General features: G+C 50.4%; 1 protein-coding gene across 3 annotated transcripts in view; it reads right to left on the bottom strand.

Moving 5' to 3' along the window:
• Positions 1-347: 347 nt before the first annotated feature.
• Positions 348-25,452, bottom strand: part of ARHGAP10 (Rho GTPase activating protein 10) — a 246,072-nt gene continuing 220,967 nt past the window's right edge. For all 3 annotated transcript variants that reach the window (XM_037162342.2, XM_053658368.1, XM_053658369.1), the window contains 4 exons: positions 22,131-22,272; positions 4,467-4,619; positions 3,305-3,396; positions 348-1,067 (listed from right to left, as the gene is read on the bottom strand). In XM_037162342.2, coding sequence (XP_037018237.2) covers positions 979-1,067; positions 3,305-3,396; positions 4,467-4,619; positions 22,131-22,272 — 476 coding nt within the window. In that variant the 3' untranslated portion in view covers positions 348-978. The remainder of the gene's footprint in view (positions 1,068-3,304; positions 3,397-4,466; positions 4,620-22,130; positions 22,273-25,452) is intronic.

Genomic DNA, 25,452 nt, shown 5'->3' with positions numbered 1-25,452 from the left:
AGTAGGGAGTCGGGGTGGGGGTGCGGGAGTGAGACAGGGGAGGGGGTGAGGATGGGGACAGAGTCCTGCAGTCAGGAGGGCTGGCCCCCACGGGACTGTAGCACCCAGCCCTGCTCCAGGCCAGGGTCAGCAGGCCCCAGGGGAAGCCCTCCCGGACCTCAGGCTGCCCCCACCCAGGAACACAGGTGGCAGCGGCAGGTAAACTCAGCTCCCGGTAAGGAGCTCCACCTGTGAGCCTGGGCCCCAGACAGCAGCAGAAGACATGCCTCCACCCTCGGCTGGCAAATCCTAACACATTTCAGAGGGAAGCGATTCCACCATCTCCCCACATTAGGACACACATCACGTAGTAAATTATATTTTATTTCACTTACAGAGACCGTGGGGCAGAAAGGCGGTGACTGGGAAAGAGCAGACAGATGAGAAACACCGAGCAGAGGCCTGTTATAAATAGGACGGTGTTCTCGGGGGACAGTGCACAGGGGGCCCGGTGGAGGCCACGTGGGCAGGAGCACCTGTGGGCTTAGACCAAGTCATTCACTGCCTGACCCCGGCTGTGGCCCCTCCACAGCTCGTGGTTGGAGCTGAGAGCAAACACCACGCACGTACCATTAGCGTCTCAGCAGCAGGCCGGCGGGCAGACGCACAGCAGAGCAGCCGCAGGTGAGGAGCGCACCAGCAGAAGGCCACTCTCTCTCCCGCTCTGGGGCCTGCCACCCAACAGCCCCCAGTCCCGGGGCTTGACAAATGCAAAGTCCACTGTGTCAATCCCGACGTTCTTCTCCCGCTGCACAGACCCACGCAGCCCTGGGCGGTGTGTCCCTCCCCACCCACCTCTAGGAGTACATCCCCCCTCCCCACCCCTGGAGTGCCCATCCGTGATCTGTAATTCCAGAGTGTCCGCCTGGGGGGAGAAGTTCTAGGCCCCCAGGGAGGTCCGAGGGTACGGGTGCAGGTGGGGCCCTCCCAGGCCAGGCGCTAGAGTAGCTTGACATAGTTCTGTGGAATCAGCCCCCTCTTGCCATCCAGAGTCCCTTCTAGCCAGCCAGGTTCCCTCGAGGTTTGTACTGAAAGGGAAGAGAAACCACTTTTACCGAAATGCCCGGAGCACACACTCCCCGTGAATTCGCTGTGCCGCTGTGTACCCTCCAGGCTCAGCCCCTGGAGAACGGGGCAGCCGCCTGACGCATCGATCTCGTGGACCTCCTTGAGGTTCAGGGTGAAGGACATGATGCACAGAGAGCTTCCGGACCTTGTCCAGAGTCACAAAGAGAGTGGGAGCCTCGGTCTGATCTCAGACAAAACCACTCCGGAGTTGACAATCCAGAGCTACCTGCTATCAACCTCTCCTCTTCCCAAACACACAGAGATGCTGGTATCCATGTGCGCGCGCGCGCACGTGTGTGTGTATGTATACACAGCTGTATGTACTTATCTGTGTGAGGAGACACACACACTCTTTTTTAGAACCCCTGCAAGTCACTAAGGACTGTGGAGGCGGAGACCTGCGGCCTCCAATGTCAGACACCGCCATCCCTGCCCTCACTGGCAGAGCTGGCCTGGACAGAGGGCCTGACTCTCCTCCGCGGGTCTGAGGGCTCAGGGAGGGTCCCTGTGCCCAGTGGGGCTCGACTGGCCTAAGACCTTGAGGGTGACGGGTGCAAGGTAGTTTGTAACCCCATTCTGGCTATCAAGACATGAGGGCAGGTAAACTAGGAAAGAAGTTCTGGAAAACCTTTCTCACCCTTATTTAAAAAAAAAAAAAAAAAAGGTGGAAGCGTCCCTTCTGCTGGGGCTGAGTGTGGCCCCAAAGCCTGCAGAGCCACTCGAGCTCACGGAAAAAGCTGGCCAGTGCGCCACCCACCCTCTGAGGCGCTGCGGCAGAGGTGGAAATGCCGTGGTCTGGGGGAGTGTCCACTGGCCAACCCAGAGATCTCCCCTTCCAGATGCTTGCTGTGTGCCCTCATCGCCTCCACGACTCAGCCACCGGCTGCATCGGGTTTTGTCACCGCAGCGAAGTGCATCCTAGTAGATGCGCCCCCTCCCAGGGCGCAAATCTCACACACAGCACCGAGGGAGGGATTTCAGAGGCTCCCAGACAAATTCAGCCCCGTGGCACAAACATTCGCCATCACGTCTAGATGGAAGGGGTTCGGCGCTGCCTCCTCCACATCCCCTTCCGCACACGGCCTGCCAACACGCAACAGGCCTGGGGCAGGGCAGCCACGCTACCACATGCTCCGGGCAAAGCTGCACACATGCACGTCACGGCAGCCCAGGAATGTGCTGCCTTCTAGCTACTCCACAAGTACAATTTCTCCACAGAGCATAATTCTGTTGCGTGGAGGGTTTGTTGTTGTCATTTGTTTTCTGACACTATCGGGAGTCCCTCCGAATTACACATCACACATACAGGAAAATCTCTTCTAAAAGACAACTTGCTTTCTGGAAAAAAACCACCAGCAGCAAGCGCCACATCACTGACAATACACTGCTAGGCACTGTGTTGACGTATTCCGCGTGCTCCCGACGTTCCGGCTCATCAGCCACTCCCACCCGAGGATCCGAGGTTCTGTTTCCCAGAACTCCCTCGGGCAGCTCCACCCACACACGACATCACTGTTTCCACAGCAACCAACGAATTCCATCATGAGCCAGACTAGAGAAAAAGAAATCAGGAAAGGGGGGGGGCATACACTCAACCAGAGAATCTGTAAAAAAAAAAATATCAAGCTGGGCACAGCTCCTAAATGCTTGTGTATGAATATGAGGCGCGAATAAAACCTGCACCCTTGTTTCAGTGTGCAAAGTCGATACCTCCATCTAAAGAGTAACACGTCACTCAAATCAGCAAATATCATAGTGCACTGGAAGAGTAAGAGGACTAGAAACCAAATATTTTCTACCGTAACACTCTTTCTGTAACTGAGATTGGCAACCTGAAGCATCCGGGAGGCTTGGCTGGGGACCCTGGGACAGGACACGAAAGGGTGCAAATCAGAAACATCTCCCAGCTCCGGTGGCATGACCTTCCCTGCATCAGGAGAAAGGTGTTCTCGGTGAGGACCTGCAGGAGTGCTAAAGGTTGGAGAGTAACCAAGATTAAGGCAGAGATGGTGGGCCGGCCTCCCAGACACAGTCTGTGTGTGGGCACCCAGGTCCCAGCAGCCAAATGGGCCACCTCTCTCCTGCCCAAAATATATCAAGGGACTTGTGCTCCTGACAACACCCCAACCAGTGACCACCTGGCCCAGCTGTGCACCTTCTGGGTTGTAGACAGTCTACCCTATCACAAAGCACTTACCATCCTCAAAAATCGCTCCTATTTCGAAAGATAATTCGGAGCTGTGTTCTGCTTCACAAGGATACACCGCTCGGGCTTTCCGGCTGGTGACGCTGAGAGGGGACCATGAAAGACACAAGTTAACGTGGAGAAAACTGGGAGAGAGAAACCTCACCTCCCCACCACCCCCCATCCCCCCAAGTCTCATTTCTCTGTCACTGGTGGGACAACCTCCACGAAAGAAACTGGAAGTGAAGTGAGCATTAGGCCAAGGTACAGCATTTGATTTTCAAGTCAAGGATGGGCTTCAAATTCAAATCCTTCTCAGGGACCCTCTCTGAGCAGCATTGCTGAACCTCTTCACCCAGTTCTCCTCTCTGCCTGGTGGGACGCCCTTCCCTAGTGTGTGGTGCCATCAGAACCTCAGGACATGTTCAGTTCCTAAGCACTCGGGTTCACCTAGGAGGAAAAGCACCAGTGTCTTAGACAGAAGACCTGGCCGTGAAAGACAGAGGCACGTACACACTAAGTGCCTGAAGTGATGCTCTGTGGACTCCGAACTGTTTAGACTGACAGTCTGTTTCCATGCCCTTCTAGAAGGGGCTTACTGCTCCTACTTGGGTCCTTTTTGTTTAGACCCCCTCACGCCTGCCCTCCCGAAGTCATGGCAGGTACGGCACTTCTGTAAATGTCCTATGCATCCTGGTGGGGAAAGAGCATGAGCCACATGCAGACCAGAGCAGGAGAACTGCCCCCGCCGCACCATCACGGGGAAGGCACTGAGGGCAGAAGAGCTTCAGCCGGACCCCCAGGAGGAGGGGCTTGGTCAAAGCTGGCACCACTGGCCCCTGCACCACTGGCCCATGGAATGGTCACTGCTGTTCCCAGTGTCCAGCTGACCTTCCTTTAAAACAGAGCATGTGCTTTCTATGTATGTTTAAAAAGTTCTTCCAGAATGAAAGTAGTCTCCAAAGTGCACCATCAGCACCAAGAAGAGTAGGTCTGAGCCGGTGTCAGACACGGTCAACTCCCCTAAGACGCACTTGAACCCAGGCTGGGCCCTGAGACGAGGGTGTGAGTACTGTCCCGCCTTTCCCAACCGAGGGCGCAAGAACCTGCTCAGGTGGATGCGCTCCTTCCGTGGGCTGCCACCGTATTCCACCTCCGATCCCAGACCGTGTACCTTTCAGGTGGCTTGTCCGCTACGGTGGTGGGAGGAGAGAAAAGGCAAGGTGGCAACTTGGGTGAAGACGGCGTAAGAGCCTGGGTGCAGCTTGGTGTGGTCGGAGACTGCGGGTTGAGCCACTGGACCATCGACGATCGGGTCTGGCTTGAGCTAAGGGTGGAAGTTTGAAGAACAGGATTTAATAGTATAAAGGCCACAGAACACCAAATACGTGGCAGCTCCATCCTAAACAGCTAGGACGATGGCGCCCTTACCTCTCCCGATGACCAGAAGGACAGAGTCCGCTCCACAGGCTCTTACATCCCCAAGAGCCACACCCCACACTTGAGACGTGTTGTGGTCCTTCCCCAGGTTAGTGGAGAGGGCTAGTCTCGTGCAACCCAGCACCACCGAGTTCACTCATTAGAGCACCAGAACTCGCGGGCACAGAACAGCCGCCTGGACCATTGTGGTGACCGTGTTTTCTGTTCATAAGGAAGGTGCACCAGACCTACAGTCACCACCGTGACCTATGGTTCCACAATTTCAGTGCACAGCCCTTGGATGTTTGGGGCTGTCTTACCTGGTCACGTACACATAGCAACTCAAGGAAAAAAAAATTGCCACCTGGAATGGAGACTCCTCTAGAGAGGAGCAGACTAGACTTTAAAGGAGAGAACAACAATGTTCAGGCGCTGGCCTGAATCACGTGGTTGTCCAGAGACCCCCCGACAGGAGGCCTGTGATGCTCCCTTTAGAAGCCCGGAGCCAAAAGGACCGCGTTCCACCCCGTCACACGTTCAGCACGGGTTGCTCAGGGTCCGCTGCACTCGGATGCTCTTCCCCGCAGACGCCCCTCTCCGGCCAAAACCAGTTTCCGTGAGCGGCTACCTGGCTGTCCTTCCACATCCCTGAGCCTAACCTTTGATTCTCTCTCCTCTCGCAGAACTAACACCACGCGCTGTCTGTTGTTTACGTCAGAGTTCCCAGGCTGCCTCCGTGTCTACCTCCTCCTCATCCTCAGCTCCTCCCTCTCCACTGCTCCACGTCTCTTACCTCCGTGGTCTCCTGGTTCACCCCCAGCCCGTTCCTCCGACTCTACTGGCTCAATCAGCCACATTCAGCCCACCGAGCCCCGGTTTACCCAACCTGCCTCCCCCAGAACCAGCGTGCCCCCCACCGCCCCTCCAGGGGCTCCTTTGCCCTAGCAGACCTCCTGTCTGCCCTCCACTGTTTTCCGGGGTTCTCTGCATACTCGGCAGAGAGTCCCACCGCTCTGCCGGCTCCAATCTGCCCCTTGCCCAGCTCGGCTCCAGGCCGGCCTGTCCCAATACCTCTCCTCTGGCCTCTAAGTCACAGACCCTCCCTGAAGGCCGGCCTCGCCAGTAAGGAGAGGGGCAGGGTGACATGAGTTGTCCTGGGACAGTTTGAGATGGTTCTCCTGCCTCTGGGGCAAGACCCAGGCTTGGATTCTTTCAGTGGACCTCACGGGGCCAGGGGGAGCGCCGGGCACACGGTCTCCCTCCTCAACCAACAACCGAGCAACGAGTTTGGATGTGCTCTCACTGGAGCTGGACTTTATAAATCAGGTGCCTGAGATGTCACACTACTGACACAAGAGAGATTTAGTACATAGAAGGTTCCCCACCCTTTCATCAAGAAAGGGGGTGGGGGGTGCGCTTTTAAAAAACATTAGTCTTTGAGCAACTTATTTACAACCCACCATCCAGCCGTTCATTTGGAAGTCATAAAACGCAGCCAAGAAACCCATAAATCTCAAAGTGATCTTTGTCCCCAGCAGCAAAAATTACTCCAATCTTGATCCAAAAATGAACCTTAAAGGGTATCTAATCAGGAAGGGGGAGGAAGGGATGAGGGAAGCTCGGACGAAGAATTTAGGACCACCGTTAGCCAATCACCATCTTCCCTCCCAGCAGTTATCCAAGGCGCCGGGACAGTGGCCACGGTGGAAGGGCAACAGTGCCCCAAACCCCCAGCAGCTCCAGTCACTAAGAGTCGGGCGATCGAGTGACGGCCACCCAGCTGCACAGAGGGGAGGACGGAGACGGGGTGAAGATAAAGTACCCGTTCAGTGTATTTACAAGGCTCTTTAAAAATTTACATCATGAATTCTATAGCTATTATCCACTTAAACCTCACATCTTTTTTTAAGTGCTTTTGTTCTTTTATAAAAGGAAAACACCACTTTGGGACCGTGGAAGAGCTGTGGGAAGGGCCGCTGCAGAAGGTGAGGGCCTGCGGGGTTCTCTCCGCCCGGTCCCAAAGCAGAACCCAGAGTCGGCAGCCCCCTTCCAGCGTCAAGTTCTCAACCTTCACCTTCCTGTTTGTTTTCTGCGATCTTTTTCTTGTCACTCAGTGTATTGGTGTGTTACACAGCCCAACACTAACCAACCGGTTCCCACCTGGACCTGAATCTCCGCAGGTGAGCCCCTGGGTTTGTTTTCCCCACAGGATCTCAGAAGCCTCCACGGGCACTTCTGCAGGTGTCAGAATTCCGTGTGGCCACAAACCCTGCGGCTGGAATAGGCGTAAGAGGGAGCGAAATGCAAGTCTGGAAGTTGTCTCTGGAGATGAGGCATAAGAAATCCCTGGATTGCTGGAGTTCTATGAAAAAGGATACCCACAGAGCAAAACAAAGTTTAGGAAACAGAACAGAGTAGCTGCTTGGATAAAAGAAACCTGCACAGGCTTTTCCACTGGGGAGAAAAGCAATGAGGCAAAAACTGGTTAATTAATACATTCCAGACCTAAAAAGGAATTCTCACATTTAGCCAGTAGAGGTTGGATGATGGTGTATTTCACAGGCGTCTCCCAAAACCAAATTGTCTGTACTGTTTGAAGCTAAACAATCATAAACATAAACCTCTTTACATACACCATCTTCTCCTTCCAGAATTTGGATAGGTTGTTTGTTGGCTTCTTTGTTTGTTGTGGTTTTTCTTTTGGCGTGTGTGCGTGTGCATGTGTGGTAATAAGTATTGAAAATTTTTTAACAATTTAATTTTTAAACAATACATTTTTCTCAAAAAGCAATAGAGGAAAATATTACTTTTACTAAGAGAATTCTGATATTATATTTATTTCTCTTCTTTGATTTAAAGCCTTTTGGAGGAATAGCAGATATTTTGGAAATGGTCGCCCACTGCAGAGGGGTAAGAGTTTTCTCAGCCTGGGCCCCAGGAGACAGTTAAGCCCTAAGGCCCACGTAGTCAATGAGCATCTCTCCTGCACACCTAGAAGGGTTCTGCCACGATGTGCTGAGAGCCAATTCTCCATGGGTCTCTGTGTTTCTGCATAAACTATAAGCAGAGCCATGGGCTGCCTTTGTTCTGCACGATCTTTTCAAGGATGTTTGTAGAGGAAACAGCCTCTGTCTTCTCCTGCAGCAAAGGGCGGGTTTTACTGTCCATCATATAAACCTCTGGGCTGCTCTCCCATCACACTCTGTAGGGCATCACCTAGAGGAACTGGGACTGGGAAGTGATGCTCCATTGCTGTGACCAGCAGGGTCCTCTGGCTCTGACCAGGGCTCTCTCGTCCTCCACCAGTATCGGTGAAACCACCACAGGCAAATGTGGTAGCTGCAAGCAGAGAAAAGCCCCAGACTTCACACTTCTGGACATTAACACCCGTGGGAGGACTGAGGAGATACTCCGGTCATCTTTGTGCTCTGTGGTCAGAGAAGAATCCTAGCTAACACAGCCTTTGGGCTGACGGTCAGAAATGATGGGGACACGAGCGTGAAAGGCTCGCTGCCTGCTAGAGTGGAATGAAACGTTTTCCATGTCCTCTCCTACCACTTCCCAACCCTAAACCGTTTCTTTAAATCCGCTCACTTCCTTCTTCCTACTGCCGCTTTAACCAAGGACATTTGATGCATGAAGCTGGCGTGGTCACAAACTGCCCATTTTATTCAATGATGAGCTGCTGACGAATTATGAAAAGGTACTTAAGGGCAATGTTTTTTCCTGAAAGCCGAGCTGTGGTTTACGAAAATGGAAGCTCTTCCTGAAAAGCTCAGAAACCGTATTTCCCAAAACACAAATTCAAGAGAAATACTAATATCTGCTTATTTGTGCTCCTCCCAATTTCACACCCTGAAGGGAAGGCATCTTCTCCTAAAGCAGAACCCCCTTTCCACTTCAGTGTGGGGAAGCCAACCTCCCCACCTTCCTTTAAGGAGAAACGTTTCCTACTTAAAGACAGGGATGACTGGACAAGAGGGTTTCACTGAAAACACATAAAGAATCCCTACCACTAGGTCAGAAACTCATCCTTGAAATTAAGCACTTCTACGTTCATTGCAATGTTACTGTCAATCGCCAAGATATGGAAGCAGCCCAGGTGCCCATCAGTAGATGAGCAGATAAAACAAACATGGGACATTTACACAATGGAGTGATATTTGGCCACAAAAAAGAAGAAAAATTTACCCTTTGTAACAGTACAGATGGACCTGGAGAATATCATGCTTAAGTGACATTAAGCCAGTCAGAGAAGGACAAATACCATATGATTTCACTCATACGGAATGAATCTAATGAACAAGCAAAATAGAGAAAGACTCATAGACAGGAGCTGGAGGACAGCAAAGGGTGGGGTAGAGGGTGAAAGAATGGAGCAAAGAGGAAAAAGGACTCATAGACGTGGACAACAGTGTGGTGATTGTGGGAGAGTGGGGGAGGGGAGTAAGAAGGGAATAAATGGTAATGGAAATAAAAATACAACTAAAAAAGGAAAGGGGAAAAAAGAGAAAATATTTATATCGAAAGTCTACCTAGCTCTTCCTAAGGCAACAGAGAAGGCTCCTGGGGGCGGCGGAGGGGCGGGGGAGGGCTGGGGGCTGGGGACTGGGGACACCCAGCAGGGAAGAGAGCACCTTCTCTAAACGGAGGCGAGAACCCTCTTCTACAAGCACCACCTCCACTCTCGCTATGGAAAAGCAGGTCTGTGGGGTTTTTTTTTAATTTAATTATTGTTCAAGTACAGTTTTCTGTCTTTTATTCCCATCCCAGCCCCCCCCCAGTGCTCCCCACCTCCCTCCCATTTCCACCCCCCTGAGCTGTTGTCCATGTGTCCTTTACACTAGTTCCTGTAAATCCTTCCCCTTTTTCCCCTGAAATTCCCTCCCCTCGCCCCTCTGGTCACTGTCCACCTGTTCTCTATTTCAGTGTGTTTGGTTATATTTTGCTTGCTTATTTTGTTATTTAGCTTTCTGTTTAACTTTAACAGGAATCTAAACAACAAAACAAGCAAGCAAAAAATATCATTTTGGCTATTCTAGTCCTTTTGTATCATTTCTATAGCAATTCTAAAACCAGCTCACTGATTCCTAGGAGAAAAAAAGACTTATGGGATTAAGATTTACATCCCTTTAATTTATATATTAATATGAAGAGAATTGACATCTTTGTAAAAAAATGTTTTATTGTTGTTCAGTTACGGTTGTCCTATTTTCCCCACACTGCTCTCCCCTGCCCTGCCCACTCCTATCTCCCACATCTGATTGACATCTTAATGAAGTATTTGAGTTCATGGGGAAAAAAAAAGAAAGCAGGTCTGTATTTCAGGGAAAGACCCTACAGCTTTTGTGGTGGGAGGAATACACCCTTCAACCTGTGAAGCTCGGATAACAACTGTGTATGTGGACACTTCAGAGTTGATGCTTCTGAAATGCAGCAAATCAGCAGTAACGCTGCTTCCAATCCGAACTGTGTGACCCAATTGTCTCCAATATCAGACTCTACGCTCCGTGCACATCAAAAACCTTTTGGCAGCAAAAGGGACCGCCTGTGCTGAGCACACACTTCGTGCACAGCACAAGCGGGTCAGGCTCTGGGCAGTGCCAGCGACACCGGCGCCGGTTCCAGGCTCTTCCAGAACTGAGTGCAATTTCACATGCGGAGGACGCAGAACAGGGGGACACATGCCAGGAAAATGACTGCTTCTCTGAAGTGATTACGTCCTGCAAACACCAAGACCGTTCACGGCGGTTAAATGGCACCGAGATCAAATCAGAAGTCTGTGCTGGAAAGAAAGACTTTAAAACCTCATTTGCAGAGGTCTCCGAGCAGAAGCTAGCGCATCCGAGAAATGATCTTTCAGTCCAGCCTGAGAAACGCACAGCGCAAGTCTAGAACAGCTGTCCTGGGCCCAAGTGTTGGAGAATGTTAATAAAGACGAAGGAAATATTGCAGATCTGTATGTTACAGGAAATCTCTGTTCAAATAAATGCCAGTTATTCCTTAAGTGCCAGAGAGGGAGAATGCCACAGGCTGCAGCGCTGGTTCCCAAGGAGCAGTCAGAGACGACCACGGCAGAGAGAAGCAAACAGTGTGACGAGGGAGTCACTGGGGTCCACCGCGGGGGCCGGCGGGCCGTCAGTGCCCACGGGAGGGTGCCAGACAGCCCTTGTCTGCACATCGACCATGGCCCGAGAACCTCCTGTCAGGCCACATGCTAGGTCCTGGGGACACCCAGGTGACTATGACAACTGCCCTCCTTGAGCAAAGTCAAGTGGGAAGGGAAGGACAAACTGATGATCACCATGCCATGTGACCGGTGTCACGCAGAGCTGCCCAGCTGGCCCTCTGGAGACCAGAGGAGGAAGCATCCAGGAAGGCTTCCTAGAGGAGGCTGCGTCCGCCCTCGGCGGAGGCTGCCATCTGTCATCCACGTCACCATAGCCTCCCTACCCCCAGGCTCCTGCCAGGCACAACTGGACGGCCCAGCACCGAGCTTGACCGGCTCCCACACATCAGCTCACGCACCCACCGCTGCCCCAGTTCTCCACATCCCAGGCGAGAAGACTGACCTGAGACAGGTGAACGCGACCTCCTCGCGGCCCGGTGGGCGCCATACCCTGTTCTGGTGAGACCCCACAGAGCTCTTAGTCTCGGTCCTTCCGACACTGGGCCAGGACACGAGGAGGAGAGCGGAGGGTGATGGGAGGCAGAGACCCTCGGGGCAGGTCCCATGCCCGAGGCAAGGGTGGGCTACTGAAGAACTTTCATCACGGAAATCCCAAGTACAGGAAATGCCACCCCCTCTAAGGAGAGACCAGAGTTCCGGAGCCAGCTCTGGCTGTGTGCCCAGGTCTCCCTCACCTTGTTCTGTTTTTTGTTTGTAAATAAAGAGGAGGATGCTTCTCAGGAGCCAGAAGCCGTGGCCAGGACGAAGAGACTGCTATCGGAGTGCCTCTCAGAGACCAGTGCACGGCCAGCACTCTTAGCCTTGGCCGAGGGTTCACAACTGAAGTCCGGGTGAGTCACAAACATGCGGGGGTCGGCTTCCTTCACTAACCGCAGGTGGCCGTTGACAGGCCGGTTGCTGGGAGGCTGACAGGGCCTGGTGGGTGCTCAGCACCGGCAGGGCCGGGGCACGGCTGGGGCATGGCCAGCACGCCGCCAGCGAGGCCCTGTTACCAGTGCAAGGTACTTCCAAGTCAGAGCCTACGTCTCAGGTTTCTAGTACGTCATCAGTAGCAAGTCATTTTCTTTACCAAAAAAAAAACAGCAAACAGTCCATGTCAGAGGGGGAAAATATAGATATTGAATAGATGTCACCATGAAAAAAACAAAGTTGCGAAATGCAGTGTAGTGGCGTTCTAGACTGGAACCCGGAACAAAAGGAGGACGTGAGTGAAAAACTAGTGAAATCTGAATACAGTCTGTAAGTTAACAGCATTGTACCAGGAGAAGCTTGTTTTAAACAAAAGCCCCATGGTGCTGTGTCAGATGTGAACAGCAGGGAAGAGCAGTTTATGGGCACTCTCATGCTACCTTCATAACTGTTTTTTTAATATTTTATTTATTTATTTTTGGAGAGGGGGGAGACAGAGAGAGAGGAAGAGAAACACGGATGTGTGAGAGATACATCAATCAGCTGCCTCTCACGCACCCCAAACTGGGGACCCGGCCTGCAACCCAGGCATGTGCCCTGACTGGGAATTGAACCAGAGACCCTTTGGTTTGCAGGCTGGCACTCAGTTCACTCAAAGCCACACCAGCCAGGGCCACCTCCATGAACTCTTCTGTAAATCTAAAACTACTTCAAAACAAAATTTTAATTTTAAACAATAGGTTGTAAAATGATTGACCCAAAATAAACATTTTTAATCACTGAAACACCGAAGTTTTTTTAAGTGACAATCACGAGCATAAGAATAAAATTTTGGTTGGTTCAACAACAAAATCCCTGAAGGACACTTTTAAAAACCACCTGCACTGCCCATCTGAGAAATGGCAATGAACCACACTCTTGAACCGGACTTTTAGGAAACGCAGGCTCTTCCAGCTACATTAGCTTTGTTCACAGATTAGATCGAGGTCAGCAAACGTTTCCCACCAAAGCCCAGGCGGGAAACATTTTAGGGCCTGCAGGCCCCACAGGTACACCCGGGTCTGCACCAGTGGGTCTAACAAAGCAGCCACAGACGAAACGCAGTAACAGGTGGCTGTGTTCCCGTAACACTTTACTTATGAAAACCGGCAGCAGGGGCCACAGTGGGCTGAGCCCTGGATTACACAGGCCAGATGAGGACCCACTGGCGGTGCAAGGCAGGGGCGACGAGGGTGAGGGTGACTGACAGCCCCTGCACCTGCTCCCCCTTCATGGGCACCGGCCCCGCCCAGGCCCTCCTGCAGCATCAGCAGCAGGTCTCCTCGCCCACGGCGGAGGGTCCCTCCCCAGCACAAGGGAGGCAGCCGGCCTCTCAAGCCAGCACGTAGCAGCAATAACTGGTCACGGTCAAGAACAAGATGGCTTTTCCAGGAGGGGGGTGGGCAGGGAGAGAAGGGCACCGCAGAAAAACCAGCCGGACACAGAGAAGACAGAGCCTTTCGAAGGAAGACAGGGCCACGCGGAGCACTCGGTCCTCGGCTTGTGGGATGCTTAGGCTCCTGGGCGAGTGCCCTCCTTCACAGGAAGGAAAGGACGCCGCTGCCACCTGGAAAAGGTCACTCCTTGGGTGATCAGTTTCCTGGGCTTTGCTCTAAAAGAACTGTCTTAGAATCACATCTGAACAATCTTTCACTCAGAGCGCCCCATGAATTCCATCCGTCTTCCTGCCAGACAGTCCCTGTAGAATCAGGCAGAAGGGCTGAACCGAGAAGGAACTGTGGCTTCATTTCAGAAAGTGACAGGGCTGTGGAGGTCTCTGCATTGCGGTCCTGCAGGGTAACCGACAGGACTGCTTCCGCCAGCTCAGTTCTCACGTGGAGAAGGGTGGCCACCCAACGTGAGAGGGCTGAACACACAAAACAGGTTGTGAGTCGAAAGGGACAGACTGTCGCCCTGCTAAGACAAATCCTGCAGTCTCTTATCGAACTGTCCCCTGAATTACCCGTCACAGCAGCTGAGCCACCCACAGTGCCCAGAATACACAGAGCCGGCAGGGGCCCTGTGGAAACCGCAGGCCGTGGCCATGCAACACCCAAAGGTCCTGTTCACAGAGGCTTCTACGGAGTGGATCTGACACAGAGAAGCTAGGAGAGGAGCCCCAGGCTGAGTCCTCCTGGAAAACCTACAGTAACTTCTGGAAACACCACCACTTCGGGTCAACATCTATGGCCTCTGCAGGACTGGAGAGGTGATTTCCCTGAGCTATGAGGGAGGAGATGATAGAACGGGTGACCCAGGAAGTCGGGTTGGGTGAGACTAAGCGGATCAAGTTAGGCTCTCGGAGGGACGGGGACTGTTAAGCAGGTGGCCGCCCAGACCGCCCTGGGGAGCAGGGGTTGGTTTTATTACAAGTGGGTCCTTGAAACCTCACAGCAACCCAGAGGGGTGGATGTTGTTATTCCCCTTTTACAGATACTCTTGCTGAAGCCTTGGTTTGCATAAATGATGGATAGAGGCCCCCAAAGTTTTAAGGAGCAGCATGAGGCTGCAAAGCCTGGCCTGACTCTAAAATCAGGGCTTTCCCCCTCTAGACTGTCTTCCAACGCGCAGAGAGCTCACCCGGGCCCAGCCTGCATTTTGATAATGGAGACAGACAGCCAATCCTTGCCCAGCAAATGATGAATTGCAACAACAGAAACCAATGAAACGAAAACGAAAAACAAGACCGGTGAGAAAATAAATTTTCTGAGTCATAAGCAGAAGAAAAGCTACTATAAAATTCAGATGTGTCTCTTTATTTTAGAAAGTCGACTTTTCATTATGGGGCTTTAATGAACAATCTGGCTTGAAAATAAAACCTCCAAATTTCAGACCCTGCAGCACAGCAAAGGAAGATGTGAATTAGGCCACACGCAAGTGCCAAGCACACAATAAAAATACCAAAAATACCTGAGCAGGGAAAGGTGCATGGAAAGGTGTGAGCGTGCAAGGCAGTCAGTATGGCACAATTTCTATACAAAGTCGGCGGAGAGAGGACTCAAGAAAACACATGGGACAAACGTCAGACCCCAAAGAAATGAATGTGAACAGACATTTGTGGCCCATGGCCAAGTACGTGGGCCCTGCAATGAGGTCCAAGGGCTGGAGGAAGACGGCAGGGTGTCATGTTACTCAGAGAAGATTAGGGTTGCGCCTCTGCACCTAATATCAAATTCCCAAGTCTCTCGGCTCGTTTTTGGGGGAAGACGCTCTCATCCCCAAATCTCCGCCAAAGGTGCTGGATGATGAATGGGCAGCAACCAGTTTAAAGTGTGTATTCCCCGGAGGTAAGCTGTATGTACACCACAGCCACCTGACTGCAAGTAGGGTCAGGGCGCCCTCATCATAACAGGGCGATGGCCAGCTGACAGCTGAGTAGCTCACTAGGTCTCCAAACCGGGGCAAGCCTACCATGCACACAATGTCCCCATGCGCAACCAACTTCAATCCCCACAGAAAAACCATTCTACAGGTGCCTTGACCCCTGGGACAAAGACATCAAACTCCACCTCTGTCCCTTATTACTCCTGTGGCGTGGGGCAACTTCCCTGCCCTCTTTGTGCCTCAGTGTCTCTCTCTTTAAAATAAAGATATACCTAATCCACCAGGGTGCCATGAGAATTAAAATGAAATATCCCTCATAAAGCAGCTAAAACAAAATCTGGTGGCCACCAATAATGAATGCTCCATGGTCTCTGATCCTGAGAAATGACAAGAGGGTAACTACCCTCTTGCAGCCTCTAACCAACTAGCCACTGCTGAAGCAAAAACTTCTGCCCTTTACAGCTTCCTGCCCCCGCCCCCAGCAGGAAGTCCAAAAAAGAGCTAACCTAGAGCAGAATTTCCAAGGTTCCAGTCGGCTCACACACTTCTACTCATCCAGCCCAATTCTTCCACTCAGTTGAGCTGTCTTAGACCTCAACCTTTCTGAATCCACAGGTGACTCTGCTGCTCGCTTAGGTATGAGAGAGGGAACTGGCTCCCAAACCCTTCTTCACAGTACCCACCACCAGATGGCATGCCCTTCCAAACGAAGGCACTCGCTCTACTACAGATCTCAGTCGATGAATCCCACCGCATTCGGTAACCAGGGTCTATCTGCAACCTTATGAGGACATGATCTCCGTCCTAGCCAGTGAAGATCTGGAGGTGCCCGGGATGGACAGTTCATTCCTTAGGGGTACGTATCACCCTCTCTGGAACTCTTTTTAAAATCTGCATAGCTTTCCACCCCTTGGCACAAAAGCAACACGTGTTCATTTAGTCAAGTTAGCAATAATGTGCAAAAAAAAATTGTTTTAATATAAGTTCTCTGTTTTCTCTTCAAACAGTAATCATAACAAAAGAGGTAAAAATAGAAGCCACCAGCTTATAGGATGAACTGACTGCCCCGCACCCACAAGGGTTGAGAGCCCTTGGATGAAGGAGTGACAGGAGCTGACACGCCCTCCCAGAGTGGGGGGGAGGGAACAGGGAAGGCAGAAAGGAGGTGACTGCGAGGTATGCCTTCGACTAGTACCTTATCACTTCTAGGTGTGAGCCAAATTTCACAGATGTGATGAGTATGTAAGATGATTTTTCTGTACTTCAGACAAATCACTCAGGGCATGCCACAGTATACTAAGTCACAAATCAAATTTAAAGGGTACGTCCAGAAAAATTCATCGACTTCCTCAAAAGCAATCACGCGAGCAATAAGCAACTAATTTGAAATGCCATAGTTGTGCATGGGAAACTTCTCTGTTTGCCCAATTTGAAGGAAGCAAGTTCTCTATCTCCTGGACAAGAGTAATGGGGTTCCAGCAAGACCACACACAGTCTAGAGATGACAAGCACCAGGCTGTCGGTGGGAATGGGATTTTAAGCAACCGATGCCAATCTGGGCAGGCAGGGATCTCTGCCGCAGAGGAGCGGCTCGGGCGCTGCCTGGCAGAGCTGTGTTGGGAACACCTTGGCATTCGGGTAAACCACGACAAGGCTCTCCAGTAAGAGATAAAGGATCTGCTGGCCGGAGTACGAGGAAGCTGCACCTCCGGGTACCAACACTCCCCACTACAAAGAGCTGTTCTAAGAAGCCCCCCATCTTTCTGTGCCTGCAGAAGAGTAGGCCCTCCTTTCCATTTGAAATCTATAGAGGAAGCCGATAGCAATGCCTGCTATTTCTTAAAAGAGATTTTCTTTTGTGGCCGGCAACTTAAAAGGATTACTTGTCAAGGACCTGCTCCTTCACTTACAATGGAAGAAAACCTGTTTAGAGAAAACTACTTTATTGGGGGGAAAAAATGACTTTGGAGCATTGGAAATACCTTGACCTATGATGCAATGTCCTCCGAGGAAATTGAGCTGGCAATTCTTCACGGGTAATGAAGTCACCTATCACCTTACTGAGAGTCCAGGTGAGTAATAGCTCCAGACTGACTGACTGCAATGAATCATCCCCACTGGTCCTAAGCATCAGCAGAAACCCCAGAAATCCAGGTCTGCTGCACTGTTCTCTGTCAGAGGCGACAGCTGTGTGTACCTGCTGCCGCTAGAGCGGGTCCTCGGCTGCTGTCGGGTCTCCTCCCAAGTCTGCCTCCCAGTGTCTGGGGTCGTGGCATTTGTGCACAGCAGAGCTACGGGCTCCTACACGTGGTCCCGTACGTTCAGACTCCATCCTCCGAGACCCGAGAGGAGGCCCGTGAAGTTTGGGAAGGGGAGCTGCCACTGTGGGTTAAAACCAGGCAGCCTAGGCACTGCCTCCTTGCTGAAGCCCTGTGTCGCGTTCTTGTGACCCCACAGCAATGCTGGCGTTATGAAGAGGGATTTCCTCAGACCCAACTGTATCCCATACTGTACAGCTGGTGTGCAGAGATAATGGGTTTAAAAAAACCTACACACTCAATGAAAACTAAATGTATGGAAGCTAAGAAAACAAAAATCCTCTAAAGGGAAAATGGTGAGACTAGTTCTGTGCAACTCCTGAAGGAAGAGTTTTTAATGTTTAGAAAAAAAGGAATATGGATCAGAAACCAAACATAGTTGCCTAAGAGACACTCAAGGACGTACAGAAATGAGATTTCCAAAAGGGAAGTTTTTTTATAAACACATAATAATTAAGATGGAATATAAAATGCTTATTAGTAATTAAGATGGAATATAAAATGCTTATTAATAATTATGGCAATACTATGAGAACCAGTTCCCATCAGTAAGAGTTTTACAATCTATCTTGGCATAAGAGAAAAAAAGGTTAGACAATGTTATAGACTGAATGTGTGTCCCCTGAAATTTCTAGGTTGCAACCCTACCCTCTACCCTGTGATGGTATGGGGGGGGGGGGGCTTTCCGGGTGTGGCTACGACCTGATGAGGTCATGAGAGAAGCATCCTCACGAATGGGATCAGTGTCCTTGTAAGAGTCACAGAGCCAGCAGCCTGCATCCTGGAAGGGGGGGTCTCACCAGAACCAGGCAATCCCCCCTCCACAACTGTGGGAAATACTTGTGTGTTCTTTATGAGCCGCTCAAAGTATTTTTGTTACAGTGGCCCGAACTTGTTGGGAACCGCCCTACCTGGTTTCAGGAGCTGTAACCCCCCCTCCCCCCATGGCTAAGGCTGAGTGAGTGACCTTCAGACCATAAGCCACTAAGGAGACAAAGCTTATCTCCCTGGCAGGAGCTGGTTCTGCTCCATTTTCCATAACCGGCCTCCAATGCTTGATCAGTTAGCCAATGACAGGTAAAATTCCCCAAAGGGGGAAATGATCTAAGATAGGCATGATCACGTGGAGGCCCCAAGGAATAACTTGGGGGGCTATGGAGAAAGGGGGTGATGGACCCTCGCCCCTCGGCTTTGATGAAGCCTGAGTCCTCAATCTGTGAAAAGTCTCCTAATTTCTTGGCTATCTTGCCTTCTCTGCCTGACTTAAGCCTGAAATAATGACGGAGGGTGGCACAGCCGTGTGCTGGAAAGGGTGGGCTTCCCAGGAAATCAGGCCCAAGAAAGAATACATAAAATCCTGTGAAACCTGCTTTGCTAAGAATGCTCTTAATTAAATAATAAAGGCCCAAGCCAGAAATGAATGTTTCCCAAAGTTTTGTAGACTTTTAGCTGATAGACCCTGACTCACAAGAAGCCCTAATAGTTCTTTGTATGCTATCTACTATTTGATCCTTACTGCCTGACAATGATTAATGAGCTGTACCTGTTTTCCTGCGCAAATTAAACCCAAAAAAGCTTGTCTAGGCAAGGGTCAGTGCGCTCTCCCCTTGAGGGAGGAGCCATGCCGTCCCTTTTCCTCCGCAGGACTCGGTAGTCCGTGTGAATTTGTCTTGTATCTCATCCATAATGCCACGGGCACTGTGAGTCGGTGTCCATGTCACGAACTGACTAAGATAGGCAGGCGGGCAGAATGAGATTTGATAGAGATATATAGATACACACACACATACCAGTAACTATCAAGTAACACTAAAAAGTCAGTATTAACTAGTCTAGCAGGCGAGTTTCCTACTGTGTAGTGTTGGGTACAGAGAAAGGCAGTGTTTAGAATCATCCTGCAGACTAGAGGACTAGATAAAGCTTCCTGAAGGAGAAATGAAGCTTGACCCTGAAGACAGGTCAGATTCAGCTTGAGAAAGAAAACAGGAGGGAGACAGTTCAGGGAGAGGGAACCCAAGTGTGTGTGAGGCACGCAGCGGCCGCTGGATGAAAACACACTATCCTAGAAGAAGTTAAAGAAAAAAGTAAGATGAGATGTCACTATCCTAGTTACACTCCTCGGAAAAACTGTTTCCAGCCAACAAGATGCCGAGAACCACGGGGCTGGGAGGGACAGCTGTCTGCATCAGGGCTGGCTGAGCATCACCTGGGATTAGGGTAGAAATGCAGATTTTCGGGCTGCCGAAACCTAAGCGTCACCCGGGCAGTGTGAGCTGAACGAGCCCCCTGTGTGGCCCTGATAGGTGCACAAGTTCAAGAAGCACTCCTGACTTAATGGTCAATCTGGACTACAACGTGCTTTCCAAGTAAATCCTTTAAATACGCAGACAGACTGATGGTGGCCAGAGGGGAGTGAGGCTGGGGCACTGGGCGAAAGAGGTGAAGGGACTGAAAAGTGCAGACTGGCAGCTACCAAACAGTCGTGGGGATGTGAAGGACAGCACAGGGGATAAAGTCAACAATACTGTAACAACTGTACGGAGTCAGGCAGGTACTGGAAACATCAGAGGGAGGGAGGGGAACCCTTTCTAGAGTTTGTGACTGTCTCACCACTATGCTGTATTCCTGAAACTAATACAAAATAATACTGTAAACTAACTTAGATAAATAGGATATACAAAACAAGTCTACACGCTTAAGAGAAATGGATCTATTTTATCTAACAGAACAAATTCAAGTTCTTGATTTCCAGGCTTCCTTCAACTACTTATCCCCTCCACCCCCTTGGCCTCTCTCACAGTGTGGGAGTCAGTAGTTCCCATGACATTTTAGTATCTGTATAAATGGGAAGCTGGGGAATTCACTCCTCATTTGATTAATGACCAAAGAATCAAGCTCTCCATATTCCGGGCATAGACATGCTGTAAACTGAGCACTGGCTACGTCGGGTGCATGATGTCACTCTTCTCCAGAACTGCTGTGGAAGAAGGATGACCCACTGAACTAGTCTCCACCGACCACGGTCAACACTTTTTGAAAACAGTAAGTAAGAGATAGGCCTGGCTGGTGTAGCTCAGTGGACCGAGCGCAGGCCTGCAAACCAAAGGATCGCAGTTCAATTCCCAGTCAGGGCACATGCCTGGGTTGCAGGCCAGTTCCCAGCAGGGGATGCACGAGAGGCAACCTTACATTGATGTTTCTCTCCCTCTCTCCTTACCTTCCCCGCTCAAGATAAATAAATAAAATTTTAAAAATATATAGGGTTCTTGCTTTAAAGACACACACACGTGCACCCAGCTCCACCCGGGGAGTGCTCAGGACTACAGATTCTAGAGTCCCCGTCCCTGCTGTCATTGCTGCTGGGGTTACTAGAGAGAAAAGAGGATACTCCTTCTGGGAAAAAGAAGAGCCAAGTTGGCCAGCGTGTTTGAGTGATGTGCATGTTCAATCCCCGGTGCACAGCCTTCAGCATCTAAAAATACATATATGACCATCTTGGGGGAGACAGCTCATCTGGAGACTGTGATTCCCCATTTCCAGTTTCACTTTGATTTCCGCTTACATTTTCAATGTCTTCTGACCGCCCCCAAATTTTAGCATACAAAATTTCTCCAAGCTTCTTTTAATACTTAATGAGTTCATAATGATTTCATGCGAATCCAGCAGAAACTATAAAAAGGTGTGTAATGTGAAGGACACTTTCCATTTAAAGCCCCAAGAACACCCAGCTAGGGTCAAATGACATCATTATCCATGAGTTCATTTTAAGCAACGTTTATTTTTTAAAGACTTTAACTTGAAACACAGGACACCCAAACACTCTCAGGCTGCGTTACAAGAGGTATCTTGGGTGCCATCTGACTCACTAATCAAGTAAAGCCACGTAAGTATCAGTGGAGTTCTCTTTGTTCCTTTCTGAGTGTTTGTTTGAACCCTGATGCTCTTTGATGCCCCGGGCACCCCCAGTCCACATTTACTCCACTGCCTGGTCAGTGCTGGAAGACAGACAAGACACCCCTCACGTGGTTCACAGAACCACATGGTTCACCCCTCAAACCAGGTTCACAGAAGTGTGTTTGGGTCCGTGGTACTTGTGCTGATGTGCACCTGAGCTGATCTGCACTGCCTGGCACTAAACCCAACTGAGAAGATAAAATCCGGTATTTCACCCAGCAACTGTCAATGATGCAGGGTGCTACGGAGGAAACAGGAAAGAATGTTCTATTTCCTCCAAAACCCTCAAATATTTACACAACTCAAATATCATTCTAGAGACAGTTTCAACCATCCATCGACCGCACCGCACACATTGTCATGCCTCTAAAAGTTTACAGAACCAGGGAAAGCACCCTGAGCAGCCCAAGAACAAGTTTCTTTTGGCCAACCCGAAACTGGCACGAAGTGAACTTGAAACAAATTGGAAATAGCACCCATCTACCCCTTCCACCCTGGGAACACAGAGCTACCCAGGAAAGGCCCTTTTCATGGACCTTTCTCCCTCTGGCAGCCCCACTGATTTAAAGAAGGAACAGAGGTTCTTAGATCTAACAGCTTCAGTACGCACTGGCCATGTGAACTTCAAAATGAAGCTCATGGCCCTCCTTCCCTCAGCACTAAGCAGAAGCCCCGTGACACTTACGCAGTGGGTGCCCAGTCCCCATCGGTGACGAGGTGGTTTTTGTCTGGTCCAGGGAGCCCATGAACAGCTGCAGTCGTGGGAGACAGGGAGGAAAGTGAGTCTAGACTGCTGGTGTCCTCCTTAGGAGGGTGAGGACTGTCACCTACGGAGGGGAGAAAATAAGGCGTCAACTTTCAAACAAATACTCAGAGGAGAAAAAACAACTCCACTAATAATTACACAACATCACCTGATTAGTTGATCAAATTATATCCAAAATTACATTTACAGTTCAGTGTGCATGCATCCGGGAGTCTGTCTTTAAAGATTATGTTGTGTTTTTTTTTAATCAAAGATGCTTAAAATATAGCATAGATAATACACAGTAAGGAGCATTTCCCCCCAGAAAAAATACACTGATGAAAATCAGATTAAAGGCAAGATGAAAGCCTTTATGGCGGCCACGGTGACTTTCTAATCTAGAAGGAGCCCTGTTATCAGTTACAATAATAACCTCGAGAACAATCTGAGCCATACACCAGCCCTGCAGGGTCCAGCCTTTCTTTCTAGTTACCTGATGGTTCTTCAAGCCACTGCCAGTCACCACTTAGCGCTTAATAAATTAAAAAGTTCTAAAGGGACCTGGTCTTCTGAGCTGGATTACAATTGAATTGACCAACTTTTTAAAATTCCGGACAGAGAGACACTTCCATTTCCCTGTGAACATTAGGGACCATGTTGTACAAGAATCAGGCCCCTGCAGTGACTCCAGAGATTGACTTCAAACCAAAACTGAAAGGCATTCCTTAGATGGGGCACCTGAGTTGTTGCTTCACACAGACCGTTTTACAAAATGGGTTTAGTATCTTGTGCACACATTACGGTGGAAGATAGAAAAGAGAGGCCTCCCGCTCGCCCTCCAGCAGCTGTTCCCTCTGCTGGTCCTCCTGCTGTCCCAGCATCCCCACTGCTACTACAGACACACCTGAACTGCACCCATCACAGCTTGGACCCCCTTGGCCAGACTGACACACCCAATCAGCATTGGGTTCCAGTGCCTTTCAGAGGCAGTGATGCGTCATTAAGATGGTGCTGATCTGGTGCTGGTTTTATAGGTGATGGGTCACATTAAACAGCTGATCAAAAAAGTACAACATGGAAGCAGATAATACATAACGTGGGAGTCCGTAGTCCCAGGCACAAATAGCTTCTGGCTGAGGAAGCCCTGCGTTTTTCCTCAGGCCTACGTCCTAGAAACAGAATGGGCCTAAATGCCAGGAACAGCAACAAACTCGCTCTCGGAAAACCATCTTAGACGGATTTCAGATCTACTAATCATAAAGCACAAGAGAAATTCTGGGCTCTGATTAAACTGGCTCCCAAGATGCTGATCTTGAAAATTGACTGTATGAAATCATTCTTATTTAACCATGACCCAGCGTACAATTAAGGCTAAGAGGGAGAATCTTAGAAATGGAAAGCTAGAGATGATGATGTAGGGGCTGCAGGACGTGGGGGAGGTGGTGACAGTGGACAAAGGGACCCGTACGGGGGCAGCAATGGGAGACACCCTGGCGACCCTGGGCAGCAGACGGAAGTGTGCTGTCAGGGAGGGTGGGCGGTACGGTGTGGCAAGCAACGAGCACCACCTCCGTGGCCTGGGTCTCCCCAGGGAGCCTTGCTCCGTCCCACCCCAAATATGCAGGGCAGTCCAAGATACAGTATCGTGCCCCTTTCGGTGAAGTTGCTTTTTGTATGGCCTTTCACTACAAATGTGTTTAGCTAATTGGAGTCATTCCGCCCCAAACAGAAAGGCCAATTTTCAGAGAAATGAACCGGAACCCCGTGACAGAACACGATGATTCCCTTTATTTTTGTTCTGGGATAAAGCCCACTTGGAAGCAAAGGCCATGTCCTCCTTTGTCCCTGGACAGCAGAGGTCCATCCAGCTCTTCTTGTCTGCAAATGAGCCCAAGAACAAGGGGCTGGACTCTGTCAGGCCCCACCCTAGTGTCCCTCTGTCACTGTGAGCAAGGGCTCCCTTCCAGATTAAGAACATCTCAAACGTGAGCTCAGCACAGGGTCTGAAGTAAATTACTGAACATTTACCTGCAGGAGAGCTGGCAGTTCAGGCCTTGGCTAGAAGTGGCAAAACACGAGGAACCCTGAAGCAGACAGGATAACCCTAACAGCGAGCCAGACGCAAGCAGCTTCCTGGCCTCGGAGGCTGGCGCCCGGCCCTCGGCTCCCTGGGCTCCCTGGGCCTTCTTCCCTGACTGCAGGGCAGGACACAGCAAAAGCAGCAAATGAGAGTCTGGGGCCAGCTTGAGCCTGGATTCTCTCCTGCCAGGAGAACCCGTCAGTGGGAAGCAACTGTGGGGAACTGGGGAGCAAGGGTCTAAGGTGACTTTCAAGAGACAACTGAACTGTTTTTCCAACCAGATACCCTGACTCATCAACACCATCGCCCATCTCTCCCCCAGGCTGACTGACTCCACGCAAACTGTCATTCGGCACAACTTTCTGTAAGGAGACTTTCTCTCCTCATTCCTGCCAAACAGTGGCCGATCCGAACCTGCAAGTGCAAACGACACTGGCAGGAGGGAACATGTTTATACACAAAGCGACGCCCTGCTTCTGGGGGCACAGAATTCCTTTGGCCTTCACGGCTCAGGAATGAGCTCGTCTACTTGAGAATCACTGAATTCAGGGAGACACTAACACCATGCACATAAACATTAAATACGTCTAAACATGTCTGAAACTGAGTTCACCAAAATCAAATTACTACTTTCTACCTAGTACGAAAGCAATGCGATTTCACAGAAACAAAAATTCTATGTTCGGTGATTTCTGGAATGAAGACTTTTTACTCCTATGAAACGAACTTGTACTTGAGGATGAAAGTCAGGTGCCCTCATCATTTTTCACATTCCACCTGAGTGCCGCCCAGCTTCTTTCCCAAGGTATCACCCTTGAACAGGCATCTACAGACAGAAGGGTCACCTGGGCAAAACAAGGTCGTTACAGGCAACTGAACGAAACTGCTTCCGAGGGGGTTTGGTTATGAACAGACTATGAGAGAAGAAACTCATTGGAAAGAGAACTCCCACCATCTAGAACAGAAATGACTTCCGCACAATACCCAGCTTAACTCCCACCACCTCCAGCAGAGCCCCTGCCGACCGCCTTCCCCGCCTCTTCTGGCCTTTCTCCCAACTGTAAGCAGAAATCAAGTTCATATTTCACTGTCGTCTGAGAGTCCCATACCTTGTTTTAGTGACCCATTTCTGTTACACGTTTTCTGAGGATGGACCACGTCTCAGTATTGGTGATGCTTAAA

The sequence above is a fragment of the Artibeus jamaicensis genome, unplaced genomic scaffold, assembly GCF_021234435.1.
Source record: "Artibeus jamaicensis isolate MK-2021 breed Jamaican fruit bat unplaced genomic scaffold, CSHL_Jam_final scaffold_537, whole genome shotgun sequence".
Lineage (NCBI taxonomy): Eukaryota > Metazoa > Chordata > Mammalia > Chiroptera > Phyllostomidae > Artibeus > Artibeus jamaicensis.
This window is presented reverse-complemented; position numbering and strand designations above follow the sequence as displayed.